The 14,978-nt window shown below is 42.9% G+C and overlaps 1 protein-coding gene across 1 annotated transcript; it reads right to left on the minus strand.

Moving 5' to 3' along the window:
• Positions 1–5,035: 5,035 nt before the first annotated feature.
• IDNK (IDNK gluconokinase) lies at positions 5,036–13,699 on the minus strand. The gene is made up of 5 exons (XM_059874122.1): positions 13,565–13,699; positions 13,396–13,426; positions 12,952–13,038; positions 9,768–9,811; positions 5,036–7,779 (listed from the first exon to the last, which is right to left on the minus strand). The coding sequence occupies exons 1-5, from the start codon at positions 13,603–13,605 to the stop codon at positions 7,419–7,421; spliced, it is 564 nt and encodes a 187-aa protein (XP_059730105.1). The 5' UTR covers positions 13,606–13,699; the 3' UTR covers positions 5,036–7,418.
• Positions 13,700–14,978: the final 1,279 nt, after the last annotated feature.

The following is a 14,978-nucleotide window of genomic DNA, read 5'->3' on the forward strand; positions in this document are numbered from 1 at the left end:
AAATGGGGATTGCAGAACAAAAGTTGGAATTAATGTGCTTTTTATTGCTCTTCTTTGTCAGTTTAATGGACTTGTACATTCTCAGGTTCCCTCAATGTTCAGTCTTCTGCAGAGTGCAGTTCTTCATTTTCCCAATCCCTGTTCTCACCTTCTGTGACTTGGGCAGTGTGGCTGGAGCATTTGCTGGTGAATGAGGTAAAAAAATCGAGTACCTCAGCCTTCTCTATGTCCTACATAACCAGGTCTTCCAAATCCCTCCTGAAAGGAGCCACATTCCCTAATCTTTTACTGCTAATGTACCTAAAGAAGATTTTTGTTACCCTTGATGCTCTTGGACAGATTTACTTCTGTCAGTGCTTTAGCTTTCCTAATCATCTCCCTGCTTTTACCTTCTGGAACTTGGGCAGTGTGGCTGGAGCATTTGCCAGTGTAGGAAACAGGCTGGGCATCAGACAGTGGGTGCTGAGCCCCTGTGCTGTGCATCATTTGTTTCTCTTGGGTTTTACTCCTCTCTCTCTCATTATACTAATAACAGCAACAACAGCAATAATTTCATCTCCCTGGATGCTTGGACAGTTGCTCTGTATTACTCCCAAGCTACCTTTCCATGCTCTGTAATCTACCTGTTTGTGTTTTAAATTTGTCCAGGGGCTCCTTGTTCCATACAGGCCTCCTGACATTCTTCTCTAATTTCCTCTTTGGTGGGACACATTAGTCTTGAACCTTGAGGAAACAATCCTTGAATGTCATCCAGCCTACTATGCTCAGGGCTCTGTCCCATGGTATTCTACCAGAGACATTCTCCAAGAGGCCAGATTCACCTCTCCTGAAGTCCAGCGTAGTTATCTTGCTTCCCACTCTCCTTGTTGCCCCAAGGATCTCAATCTCCACTTCTCCAATGTTTCATTATCACTGCAGCTCAGCCTGCCTTTGGGCTCCGCATTCCCCATCAGCTCCTTGGTTTTGAGAAGATTCAGCCTAACGCCTCTCCTCTTTGGCTCCTTTATCAGTTGGAGAGGACAGTTGTCATCAGTGAAACTCCTGGAATAAATGTGCTCTACTGTCCTGAGCCTCCAACAGGCTGTCACAACCCAGAAGTGTGTGTGAGGTTTCTTGTAAATTCTTGTCTGTCTCAACAAGGTCCACATGTCTATACAGTAGCCTTAACTCCAGAAATTAGCCTACTATTTAGCTGTAAAAAGTTGGCTAGCAAGCTCTCCAACTTCTACAACAAATTTTCAGACTTGCTCCCAGATCTCACAGTGTACTTCATGTGTTGAGTGAGTGGTAGAATATGATTGCTGGGGTAAAACGAGAGAAAAAGCTGGGGTAAAAAGAGTTGCAGTGGTTGGAATTACCCTTGAGGACCAGGCCTTGTGATTGTGAGGCTTTTCTTCTCTGTCTGTGGACGGCTTCATTGGTCTTCCTGATAAGATGGCCTGTAGCAGGCCTCTACTATTAAGTTACCTGTGCTTGACCTCCCTTTAATCCTCACCCAAAAGCTCTAAGTTAGCTCCTCATCCATTCCCAGTGGAGCTCCTTCCACTCCAGGTGGTCACTGACAGAGAGGTTGACGCCTCTTCCTCATCTCCCCTGCCTGTCCTTCCTGAAGAGACTGTATCCTTCCATTCCAGCACTCCACTGGTAAGAGTTGCCACCATGTTTCCATGATGCCCGAAAGATTGTAGACCTGCGGGCATGCATGTTGTCTCTATTTTATTCCCTATGCTGTATGTGTTAGGATAGATGCATTTAAGTTGGGTCCCCCAGAAAATTACCTTCTCTCTGGAGTGGCTAGAATCCCTTTGTGCTGCCCTCCAGTTGCCCTCCTGCTGACCTGCAGTTCCTCTCCACACTCTGGCTGTCTCTTGCTGACTCTGGCGCCTAACTGGTTTAAGTAGGATGGCAAGTCATCCCACACCTTATCCTATTAAATAGGATGATACCTCCCTCCTCCCAGTCATAAATTGTCTAAAACTGTATCAATGACTGCTAGCCCTGTACCAAAAACCCTCTTTTCCTTTTGAGAAAGGTGATGCTTCTGATCTCATCTGATACCAGCAAGAATGGTGCTATCTTAGCTATCCCACTGTCAAACAACCCAAAATTTGGGCAGTGACACGAGCCTCAGAGCCATATGTTAATAGACTCGATCAATTTGTTTCTTTCAATCACTACCTGCACATGGAATAATGGAGGAAAAAATAACCTGTGCCCCTGATTCCCTCACCAATTGTCCCAAGGCTTTGAAGTCTCTTGATGGCCTTTGGACTGGCTACATGTTGTGACTTCATCACCACTCTCATGGAGGATCAGCAGTGGGTAGTAGTCTGAGCACTGTACCAGGCTGGGAAATTTCCTGGTGACTTCCCTTAATCTTGGTCCCAGGGCTGCAGCAAACTTCCTTGAGGGGAATATCCTTCCAAGCATATTGGATGGGAACCATCTACCACTACAACCACTATTTTCTTTTTCATGGAACTGATCTTGTTATGAGCTGTAGGCCTGTCTGGCCTCTCCCTGGAGAGGCCTCATCATCTGTTGCATGACCTTCCTTACCTGTAACTATTTTTGTACAGAGAGGCACCTAAAGGGAGGGTGAGATGGGCAAGGAGGCATCTTGACCTGTTGTCCCAAGCAAGTACTTTCTTCTTTATTGTTTCATTCTGGCCTTCTGGCAGAGGGTGGTTACAAGACTCTTTGATAAGGAAGGATAGAGAACAAGTAGTTTCTGTAGAATAATATCTACTTTTTTACAGTTATTTTCACAGTGATTATTGGGATCTCCAAAGAAACTAATTCTACTTAAGTGTGCCTTACTGGGACCTTGAATTTAAAAAAAAGTTCAGACTCCCTCATCATTCAATAGGCAGATCTTTTTGAGAATAGTCCATGACTTCCAAAAAGTCTGTCAGATGGAAGGGTGATGTGAGGGAGAACAGTTTTTACCAAGACACTAAATCAATGAATCTAACTAGCACAAATACTTTCTCAAGACATCATTCAGCTCACCCTTTTTAAGCATTTCAGTTGCATGTTGCAAACTAAGAGACAATACATTTGAAGTAAAATCTCATTGCAATTCAGCAGGAGATATGTTTGACCTAAATTCTATATCGAGCCTTTAGCTAAGCTTACTTCTTGAAATAGAATCAATATTTATCAGTAACTACTGTCAACTAAACTGGCTTTCTAGTGGTAAAAACACTGAGCTGTTTTTTAATAGAAGTTTTAGTTTTGTCTGAAAATATAGCAAGCAGAACATGCTTTATAGATAGGATAGACATTTTATTTCATCTTTAATGATGAAAGAAAACTCACATTTACTGGATTAAGATTATGTTACAATGTTTCTCTTTGTTCACCCCTCCCCACTTCTCCCCATTGCCACTTTATCCATCTCTCTTGAAAATTCTCTTTTCAGAGTTGTCATCTACCTCTTCTTTTAGATGAGTACTTAGATAACTTGTACTTGAAATCTGCAGCTTGCATTTTGGACCAGAAGGGCATGTGTGCCTGAAGGTTGTCTCTTTGGCTTTTTTTTCCTGCTTTCTTCTTTTCCTCTGCTGTGGATCAAGTGACCTGAGGATCATCTGCAAAACTGCCTTGCCTGATCATCAAACTCCTGCTAGAAAACGTAACTGATGCCAAAACAAAGAAATCTAAAAGTTATGATGATCTGAACTGACAGAAATAATTTAAAAGACTCAGAAGGCATGCATTCAGTATTGGGAATATGACTGTAAAATGGGTGGTTTTGTAAAGGATGTGGTCTGCCTAATTTTCTTCTTGGTTCAGTGACTGCATATACTAGGTTGACCCTGGCTGGATGCCAGGCATCCACCAAAGCTACTGTATCCCTCCCCTCTGCAGCTGGACAGGTGCAAGAAAATGAAAAAAATGACTCATGGGTTGAGATAAGAACTGGGAGACATTGCTCATCAAATCTTATCATGGGAAAAACAGGGTGGAGTTAGATATATTAATTGAATTTATTAGTAACAAAATCAGAGCAGGATAATGAGGAGTAAAAACAGAACACCTTTCCCCCTCCTCCTCCCTCCTTTCTAGGTCCACCTCCTATCCCCATCAGTGCAGGGAGACAGGGAATAGGGGTTACAGTCAGTTCATCACAAGTTTTTTCTGCCAAGGGAGATTTATTCCCCTTGGCAGAAAAAACTTGCTTAGGGAGAGTTATTCCCCTGCTCCAGCAGCGGGTCCCTCCCATGGTAGGCAGTTCTCCATGAACTTCTCCAACATCTCATGGGCAACAAACTGCTGCAATGTGAGTCACTATTCATGGGTCGCAGTCCTTCATGGACAGGCTGCTCTAGTCTGAGTCCCTCACAGGGTCACATCCTACAGGAAACCTGCTCCAGCATGGGCTCCACTCTCCACAGGTGTGCAGGTCCCTGCCAGGACCCTGCTCCAGTACAGGTTTCTCACAGGGTGCAGCCTCCTCTCAGGCATACACCTGCTCCAGCCTGGGGCTGCTCCACCACCTTCAGGTGGATCTTTGCATCCCCATGGACCTTTATGGGCCACAGGGGCACAGCTGCCTCGCTATGGACCACACCAGGGGCTGCAGGGGAATCTCAGCTCTGGTGCATGAAACACCTCCTCCCTCTCCTTGTGCACTGACCTTGGTGATTGCAGAGTTGAATTTCTCTCACGTGTTCTCACCCTGTTCTTTTCTGGCTGCAGTTTCATCTGTGCAACCATGTTTTTTTCCCCCCCTTCTTAAATCTGTTATCACAGGAGTGTTACCACCATTTCTGATTAGCCCAGCCTTGTCCAGCAATCCACATCTGTCTGGGAGCCAGCTGGGATTGGTTCTACAGGGAGTGGAGGAAGTTTTCAGTAGCTTCTCACAGAAGCCACCCCTGTAGCCTCCTCCATTCCCCAACAACATAACCTGGCATAATAAAATAAATATTATTGATAAAAAACCCCAAAACACATATCAATTTATAGTTGAGGTGGCAGGCAGCTAGTCTGTTCATTTGCCTATATAGAAAACTTGCACAGTTTGGGATAGATTGCATTTCATTTTTATTTCCTCATTTTAGCACTGAAAAATGTTTATACTTTGTGCTGTAGTAGGTACGGTATTTATACAGCATGTTACTAACTGTGCTTAGCATAAATTCGTGAGGATGCATAGTGCATGTACCTTGCATAAATAATTTGTGCTTAGAGACAGAGAAAGCAATTTCTAACTCCGGGTGTTCACTCCTCAGTTTTTGTTGCATTTCCTAAATACATTTCAAAATACACACACAGCATCCAGATAAGCTGTGCTAAATATTAATAGCCTGCCCAACTAACCTGAATATGACATCCCTGGAATAGTGGTGTTAGTTTAAAAACAACAACAACAAAACCAAAAAATACACCCTCAAACAAAAAAAAAACAAATGAAACCAAAATCAAGTAAATGAAATATTGTAGAATTGTGTTTGGGTAGGGATTGTTCTGCTACCTTTTTCTTCCAATGCACACGTGCACAGCTTGATTACAATCTGAAAGTAGTTTTACGTTGTTAGTATTGCAATAATTCACATATTATTCTATTAATTTGTAATGCACAGAATATAACTGAACAGAAATAATGCTTTGTTGTCTTTTCAGAATAGCAGGTAACAGACAACCGATTACGTTGACAACAACCTTCTTTGCAGTATTTTTTAAGTAAAAGCAAAATGCAAATATATTTAAAGGGTAAGGGAAGGAAATATTCCCAACATAGAAGCAAAGACTAAGAAATACCCTGACCTAATTTGAAGAAGCATGAACTGCCTGTAAGTACAAACTTTGTTTAGAAGTCTTCCAAAATCCAAGCTGCTTACATAAAACTCTCTGAAAAAGAATTATTTTTAACTGTTGAATACAAGTTTTTGTTGGTGGTGAAAGTGGTGAAGCCACTTTGATAGTATTCTATAAATGTGGACAGGTAGATCTGAAAATCAGTCTGGCCTTCTTAAAACTCAAAATTAAAAAAAAAATTATTTGAAGGTCAGATCATATCTCTGTGTGACAGGATGCAGCTGCTGTATAGTGTCCTGGTTTGGCTTTATTGTGTGTGAAAGAAGTAAGCATAAATCTGTATTTTATAATGGGTACATTAGTCAACTGTAAAATGGTGTTTTGGAAAAGATGAAGACCTCATTAACAGCAGAGGTGCCACAAGAGGGTGCTGTGTCTGTGATTTTCATAGCTACAAAATTTGTACAGATCTGACAAGTCACTTGGTCTGAAGGGGTCTCTGAAATTTGAGGGTATTAAGCATACAGACATCCCTGTCTTTTGCACTTAACTTTGCCTCTATGTCTTCACCTTGCACCCTGGCTCTGAGGTGAGAGCACCCTGTAGTAGACTAAAACTGGTAACTGCCTGGACATGAAATGCTTTTTGAAAAACACCTTGGTGGTAAAGAAGGACTTTAAACTTAAATTCTGTGAGCTAGGTGACTGATTGGGTATTTGGAATTTTCTTCTCATCTGCATCAAAAAAGATGAGAAAAATACATATTAGGAATAGTGTGATCAAAAGCTTTAAAGCAATTGCATTGACATACACTGAGGTGCCCACCAGCACTGGGAAGTGAAGGAGAAGGTCCAACTGCAAAAGAGTAAGTTTTCAAAAATAAGGAAATATCTATCAACCTTGCATTCACTACCTTAAATCACTGGTTGACTCACACTTGACTGCAATATGTACACTTTGTACATGAAAGCTCTAACTTCAGAGTCAGTATGATGTCACTTATACTTTATTTCTAAAGCTTTCCATTCAATTAAATTTTGTATACTGCATCACCACCACAACTTTTTTTTTCTCACATTTTTCAGCTTGGTGTCCAATACATACAGTAAGAGATCAGAAAAATTCTAATGAAGTGATCAGTGCTCTGGTGAGGTCAGCAAGAGTACAAACACAGAACCTACAACTCAATGCAAATCCAGCAGTGAGACGGGTAGTATAATGTATGACATTCATCATGCATGTTCCTGCCTCCTCTAGGAAATGACGTTATTTTTAACAAAGCTCTAAATTATTTAATCTTGTAATAGCAGATGTGCCCATCTCAGTGTCCGACAGAGTAAATATTAAAATTAGGAAAATAAACTATTCTGTGTCACCCTTGCCAGGATTTTCAAAAGCAGGCTCTTACTAAAAGGAGAATTTTAACTTCATACAGTGAAGGGCTTAAAAAGTTAACAGTTCTTGTATCTTATATATGCAAAAGATGTAAGAGACATTTTAAATGTCTTTTACAGAGTCATGATAAAAAAAATAAGTAGTAAACCAGCTCTTAAGAATAAGTTGGTTTGATTTAATAATCAATTTAATAATTAAAATTCTGTCTCTTTGCCTTGCTGTCCTTCAGGGAATTTCTGTATGTGTCATTCAGAAAATTACTCTGGCAAAGCCTCACCCTGAAGAATGGCGCTCTCAATCTGTAGCAGTATTTCTGGGAGAGATTTTTCTAGACTGACAGTAATGAAGTTTTCTGGTGCACTGGGTGGCTCTAGAGTATCAAACTGAGACTGGAGAAGTTCAAGTGGCATAAAATGACCTCTCCGCTTCTCCAGGCGGCCAGCAATAATGTCCTTAGGTCCATCCAAATGAACGAAGAGGATCTTCAGTGCTGGGTTTTCTCCTGGTTGCTCTGGCTGGTTGCTTTCAATTGCAGATGCTCCACCAATTAACACACGCCTGTACATCTTCTTCAGTGCAGAACAGGCCAGGATTGTATCTTGTCTAGATGCGTCTTCTCTATCAAAAAAAAAAAAAAAACCAAACCCCAAAAACCTTTACATATCTACATATGGTATAACAAAAATGACTTTTAGTTCTGCTGAACAAAGTAGACATGCTATAGCTCCTCAAGAAGGCCAGCCATGGGAGTAGTGGCTTTGTGACAGTGGTATTTGAGTAATTTTGACAGGATTTTGAAACCAAATTTCCAGTCCAGGTAAAGATGTGATTTGAAAGTGAGGCCAGGCTAGCCAACCTTCTGGTAAAATCTCAGTCTGAGGGACATTTTCTATAGCCTTTTCTAAGCAACATTCTTTCCTAAATTAAATTCAATTCTAGCACAAGGAAGTGTCAAGCTCATTTCCTTAATTGCTGAGAACAGGAAATAAATATCCATAGAAACACCTATCTCTGATCTATAAAATTACTATACTATTCTCTCTAAGGGTAAGTGGCTGATAAGCAATACAGACCACTGTTCTTAAATACACAATATTTTCAACACCTGCTGTCACTGTCTCAGATTTAACTGTAATTTAGGTTTCCTGCAACTCACTGGTAGCATTGCATCTATACTCACTTCAGCTTAAACAAGGGATTGCAGGTCAGTGAATGCACTGCATATGTATTTTCTGCTGACAAGGTTTCTTCAAATAAAGCATTTAACTTTGTGTGAGTCTATTCCACCAAAAAGCAAATCCAGAATTAGTTGTGTCTATGAAGAGTGAATAAAATTCCTGCCTAAGAAAATATATTTCATAAAAAAAATTAAATCAGGTATACACATATTTAAAAATCATTCTATGGTTATCAGATTTTGGTTCAAAGGGAAGTAAGAATTTCTAATACCTACCATTATCACCTAGGTAAGTCAGTGACAGCCTCAGCTGCTAATAAGTACTAATAATTAAACATTGGCATTAGGCTCTTTTAAAATATGGTTGATTTTGTAAAATGGTTGATTTTTTTATGGTTGATTTTCCAGAGCTGGGCAGTGGCATTGAGCTATCACATAGCATGAAACAATGGATCCAGCAAATTAATCCAGACAAATTTCAGTGAGAAATGAGGTATCTCAATTCCAATGAGATATGGTCACCTAATGTGCACAAGCAAGTGTAAAGCCTGGCTTAACAGTCCCTGCCCTCCCAAGCTTTTTCTTGTTTGGGACGTACTCCAGTCCCTTCATCATTGCTGGATACTGTCCAATATGTCCATGCCTCTCATAATGAGGAGCCCAGAACTGTCACAACAGTTCAGGAGGTGTGGCCTCACTGTGTAAAAGGAGAGGGGATGGATCACCTCCTTCGACCTGCTGGCAATACTTGGTCTAATATAGCCCAGAATTCAGGATTTTGCTGGCCTGCCTTGCCAGAAGAGCACATTGCTGGCATATGTCCAGCTGGGGCTGTCCACCTCAGGCCCTTTTCTGCTGCTTTCCAGCTGAGTGTCCCTCAGTGTCCATACCAGTGCTTGAAATTGTTCCTTCCCAGGGGCAGGATTTTGCCTTTTTAAAAGGTTCCTACCAATCCGTTTCTACAGCCTTTCAAGGTCCCTCTGCATCAATTACTCCTCCCATTTTGGTGTCATCTGCAAATTAGCAGAGTACACTCAAGCAAACAAACAGTATCAAGCAAACTTGACACTGTATCTTATTCAAAATAACAGTATTTTATCCTGCTGTTGGTGGTGGTGTATTTTGTGGTTATGTTCTTTGTAAGTAGCTAAAGTCAGGCTTATTAATAAACTGGATCCTTGCAATTATTTTTACACAGATAGTAGAAAACAACTATCATTGGCAACAATTTCCCATTTTGATTCTCAGAGATTAGCTCACCATCAGCAATGACTATGACAGTTTAGATTAGTAAAAATAGAATGACTTTACTACCTGCAAAATTTCTTTACACTGCCACTTACATTTCTGCTTTGCAATGCAGTGGGGGAAAGCACTTCTGGTACTTCTGTCTTTAGCTAAAACATTTAAAAATTAGATATTCTCTTACCTCCTTAGTATATCATGCAGTGCACAAAGCCAGGGAATCCTGTCCTAGAAAGAAAGCAAGTTAGTTAAAAATTTTTCAGAAATTAATTTGAAACATTTGCTTTTAGCATCTCAGATATTTGACTAGAGGTAAATATTAGCATTAAACTGTACAGCAAGTTCAGTTTTGAATCTCTTTCTTCCTACATAGATTTGCTCCCACTGCCTGAAGGCTAATAAGAAGTGCTAGGCATATTATGAATAAGATGCTTTTAGTGGAATAGTACTTTTTATATTACAAATATATGATGGAAGTAATATGTATGCAAGTGCAGCATGCACCTTGTAAACATCTGAAGGACGTTCTGAGGTAAGTCAACTTACCTCTTGCTTCTCTTATACTATTCAAATGTATAGCTAGAGTTATTTCTTTTCCCTGATATAGTGTCATACACACACACCCCATCCTCATTTTGGATCCAAGTTGAAGCTTTCAGAAACAGATCTAAATTTAGTAATCTGCAATAATTATGTCAGTAGTACTCACAAATAAATGTAACCACAATCACAATTTCTTAAAACTTTTGCCCATTACTTAAGCAAACATGAGTGATCAATCAGATGCTTACTTAATCTGAAATTTTAAGCTGCTGCAAACTTCAGTCATGCCTAATGAGCACTAAACAACTGCTCCCATTTAATGTTTCAATGCTGTTACTGCTGGGCGAGCACAACAAATGATAACAGACAAATAAACACAATTTTTTGTTGCTATCATTACACAGTAACTTCCTCTAGGCATTCAAGAAGGCCCTCACAATTTTGCACCTCTCATTTTTCAGAAGAGATGCTTTCCTCTTGCTGAGCACCATTCACCAGTGGTTTATTCATTCAAGTGTATAATGCTGCTACAGATGACATATAGGCTTCCAACCACAAGTGAAAGATCCAAGTTTTTAACCAGAAACTAGAATATTTTTTTTCAATTTAAATTGGCTAAGGACATCTCCCAAAAGATTTGAGGGCCTAAAAAAAAAAAAAAAAGTGGAAGCCTTGCAAAAAAAGAAGAAAAAAGGTAAGAGCTTTGCAAAATTTTTCTATTACAGCTAGATTCTTAGTCTTTTTCAAAATATCCTATTACTGCATCTTGCTCGTTTCTAAGCTTTGTATGCTTTTAGATTGATTTCAGTGTTCACCAGGATTGTTTAGTTTATAGTCTTTGTTTAAAAGTCTTTATCTACAGTCATAAGTGTATATTTCTCCAGAAGTAGTGGACATTACCTTTTTTAATTCTTCCTGACTCTGTACAGGAAAAGTGGCTTTAACTGTAAAACCACTATTCTAATTGATGGGAAATGGAAAAATCCTTTTTTTCAAGTTGTACCATTATGCTATTAGTACTTCAAGCATTGCCAGCCCATCAAGGGATGGGATTGTCCTGCTCTGCTTTGCACTGGGGCAGCCTCACCTTGAGTCCTGTGTGCAGTTTTGGGCATCACAATATAAGAAGAATATAAATATATTAGAAAGCATCCAAAGGAGGGCCTTGAGGATGCTGAGGGGCCTTGAGGGGAAGGTGTATGAGAAGTGGCTGAGGTCACTTGATCTGTTCCGCCTGAAGAAGAGGAGACTGAGGGGCAGGCACTCAACTTGAAACTCCCCTAGCACAACCTGAGATCATTTTCCTTTGTCCCATTCCTTGTTAACTGTGAGAGGAAGCTGACTCCCATCTCACCACAACCTCCTTTCCTGAGAGGTTCCAACCTCCTTTCCAATTGTAGAGACTGATAAGGTCTCCTCTGAGCCTCCTTTTCTCTGAGGTAAAAACACCCCCACCTCCCTCAGCTGCTCCTCACAGGACTTGTGCTCCAGACCCTTCACCAGCACCTTTGCCCTTCTCTGGACTGACTCCAGCATCTCAATGTCCTTCCTGAATTAAGGGGCCCAAAACTGGACACAGCACTCAAGGTGTGGTCTCACCAATGTGAGGTACAGGTACAGGGGGGCAATCACTGTCCTGGTTTTGCTGGCCACACTGTTGCTAATAGAGGCTAGGATGCCATTGGCCTTCTGGGCCATCTAAGTGTGTGCTGGCTCATGTTCACCTGCTGCCAACCAGCACTTCCAGGCCCTTTTCTGCTGGACAGCTTTCCAGCCTCTCTACCCCAAGCCTGTAGTCCTGCCTGGGGCTGTTGTGATCCAGTGGCAGGACCTGGCACTTCACCTTGTTGAAACTTACATAATTGGGCTCAGCCCATTGATCCAGCCTGTCTGGATGCCTCTGCAGCACCATCCTGCCCTCCAGCAGATCAACACTTCCATCCAAATTGGTGTCACCTGCAGACTTACTGAATGGAGTCAACCCCTCCCACCCCATATCATTGATAGATGTTAACCAGAGTTGGCCATGATGCTGATCCCTGTATCCAATCCAAACAATCTCTGGGCCTGACCATCCAGCCACTTCTTAACTAGCCAACAGTGCACTCATCCTAGACACAAGAAGCCAGTTCGTCTACGAGGATGCTTTGGGAAAAGGCACCAAAGTCCAGGCAGACTATATCCACAGCCTTTCCCACATCCACTAGTTCACCTAGATATAGAAGGAGGTAAAGTTACCTTTCCCAAACCCCTGCTGGCTGGGCCTGATGTAGTGGTTGTACTGCACATGCCATGTGATGTACTCAATCTGTTCCATTACCTTCCCTGACACTGAGGCCAGACTTATGGGCTCCCTGGATCCTCCTTCCAGCCCTTCCTGTAGATGGGCCACATTGGCCAACCTCCAGTCATCTGGGACCTCCCAAGTTAACTACAAGTGGTGATAAATTATGTAAAGTGATTTGAGAGAAGGGTAACAAATTTTTGGAGTTGTTTTGGGCAGGGCCACACAATGGATTCTGTGGTTCTTGTGGGTCCCTTCCAACTCAGGATATTCTATGAATCAAACTGCAACTCTGTGTGTGGACTGTAGAGGGGGAGATTTCTCACAAATCCTGAAGCAGCAGCATACCACTTCCGTGCTGACAAGCATTTCATAAACTACTTTTTTATGCAGAATCTTTTTTGACACAAGAAGCCTCCCTCACCTTGGCAAATGCAGACCTGTGTTTACAATCAGAACACAATTTACTTCAACAAGATCTGCATGAAGTTACCGAGATAAATGTGTGGACAACAGTTTTTTCAGAGCTTATTCAAGGTACCTCATCATTTAGTGGTATCCCTTCTTTCATTTTCTTCTTATTCTCTAGAGGATGATAATCGTCTGCATCGTAGAATTTCCATCCCAACTAAGAAAGAAATAAATTAATTATGGATCGTTCAGCTAAGTCAGGTGAGGCAACAAGGACTTCAGAATTTACAAAGATGACACCTAAGAAATTACAGGCTTCTTGCACCACAGTATGAATCACCGTTTATAGCATGATGATTAGAAAAAACAAAAACAAAACCAAAAACCAAACAACAAAAACCACTAAAGCAGCTGTTTTATCAGGGTGCTGAGCTGAAGTCCCTGCAGGCAGCACTGCACAAACCAAACCCGGCTCGGGGGACCAGCAGCCCGGGGGAAGGCCGTCGGCCCGGCGCAGGGAGGTGCCTGTCCGCCCCGGCACGCCTCCGAGGCGGCGGCTCCCACACGCTCCTACCTTCTCTGCCAGCCGCGACCCGACCGTGGTCCTGCGGGGAAGCACAAAGGATTAGCATCCGGACCCGCACCCGGACCCGCACCGCAGGGCTCCGGCAGCGCCCAGACCCCGGCACAGCCGCAGCGCCGCCGCTGCTCCGCCCCGCGCCTGCCCCCCGCCTGGTACCTACTTCCCTGAGCCGCTGACGCCCATCACCACCACCAGCACCATGGCGGCCCAGCGCGCTCTGCCGCTGCCCCTTTGCCCTCCTGCACCGCCGCCCCGGCCCGCCCTCGGCCTCTGCCGCTGGAGGCGGGTGCGGGCCCGCCCGCGGGCTCCGGGCGTGGGGCGGCCCCAGCGCCTCCTCCTGCCCCGCCGCCGCCGCCCCGCGCGGCTGTTCGGGACCGTCCGCTCCCCTTCTAGTGGAGCCTGAGACACCCGTGTCGTGTCCCCTCCTCTCTCTTTCCCCTGGCCGTTCCTAGTGCTGAAGTTACCTGATATTCTCCCGAACTCTCTCTGTCTCAGGCTTTTCAGTCTGGTCGGTTTCTCTTCCAGCGGTTCCTAGCACGGTATTCGTCATTTGCAACCTCAGAAACACGGGCGAATTTAATAGAAACAATAATTTATGCAGTGCATGATAAAGTGTGCATTGATGCCCACTGAATTCTATATTACCCTTTGGTGATAAAGGTCTGCCTTTAAAATTTAACTAAGGCATCAGTCATGCCGTGACTAACTCCATTTTAGTATTTGTTAAAGCATTAATCCAGTCATACTTTTAAATCACTGAGTTACTTGGTGGGTGAGGCTGGGAAGGACAACTAATAGGGTCATAGAGTTCAACATGCCGGCTCAGGCAGAACCCCACAGAGCACATTAGGATTCTGTCCAGGTATCTCCAGTGAGGGAAACTCCACAGCCTCTCTGGGCTGCCTGTTCCAGTGCCACCTTCGCAGTAACAAAATGCTTCCTGATGTTCGAGTGGAACTTCCTGTGTGTCAGTCTCTGCCCAATGCCTCTTGTCGTATTGCTCGGCACCACTGAGCAGAGCCTGGATCCATCCTGTTGATACGCTCCCTACAGATACTGATAAATATTGATGAGGTCCCCTCTCAGTTGTCTTTTTTCGAGGCTGAACAGGCCCAGGTCCCTCAGCCTTTCCCCATAAGAATGATCTAGTCCCTCAATCATCTTTGTTGCCCTTTGCTGGATCTGCTCCAAGAGCTCCATGACTCTCTGTGAAGCCTAGAACCAGAAATGGCACTCCAGATGTGGCCTCACCAGAGCTGAGAAGAAGGGCAAGATTGTGGAAAATTGTGGAAATTCTCTTAGGTAGCAAGTATTCTTGCTATTGTTGTGTACATAAATCTGACCTAGCAACATTTTTAAGGCTCTGCAAGGATCCAATGCAGTGATGCTGCCAACCAGGGTTGAAGTTTTCCTGTGCAACGGAGAAGCATCTGCTGCATCTGTAAGAGCTGCTCCACCCAGTGCCGGTGGCTTCAGGAGGGCACGATGTGTGCCCCCTTTATATTTTTTACATCAATAAAACCTTGGAATAAATTCTCAGAACATACATTTAAGTCTCCCAGTCTGCATGAAAT

The sequence above is a fragment of the Haemorhous mexicanus genome, chromosome Z (assembly GCF_027477595.1).
Source record: "Haemorhous mexicanus isolate bHaeMex1 chromosome Z, bHaeMex1.pri, whole genome shotgun sequence".
In the NCBI taxonomy this organism is placed as follows: domain Eukaryota; kingdom Metazoa; phylum Chordata; class Aves; order Passeriformes; family Fringillidae; genus Haemorhous; species Haemorhous mexicanus.

Excerpts from the sequence above, each read along its gene's own strand:
- IDNK (XM_059874122.1), bottom strand. The coding sequence starts at position 13,605 with ATGGTGCTGGTGGTGGTGATGGGCGTCAGCGGCTCAGGGAA. Across the intron at positions 13,039-13,395 it reads GGTCGCGGCTGGCAGAGAAG|TTGGGATGGAAATTCTACGA; the intron begins GTAGGAGCGTGT and ends TTTCTTTCTTAG. Across the intron at positions 9,812-12,951 it reads GGATACCACTAAATGATGAG|GACAGGATTCCCTGGCTTTG; the intron begins GTACCTTGAATA and ends CTTTCTTTCTAG.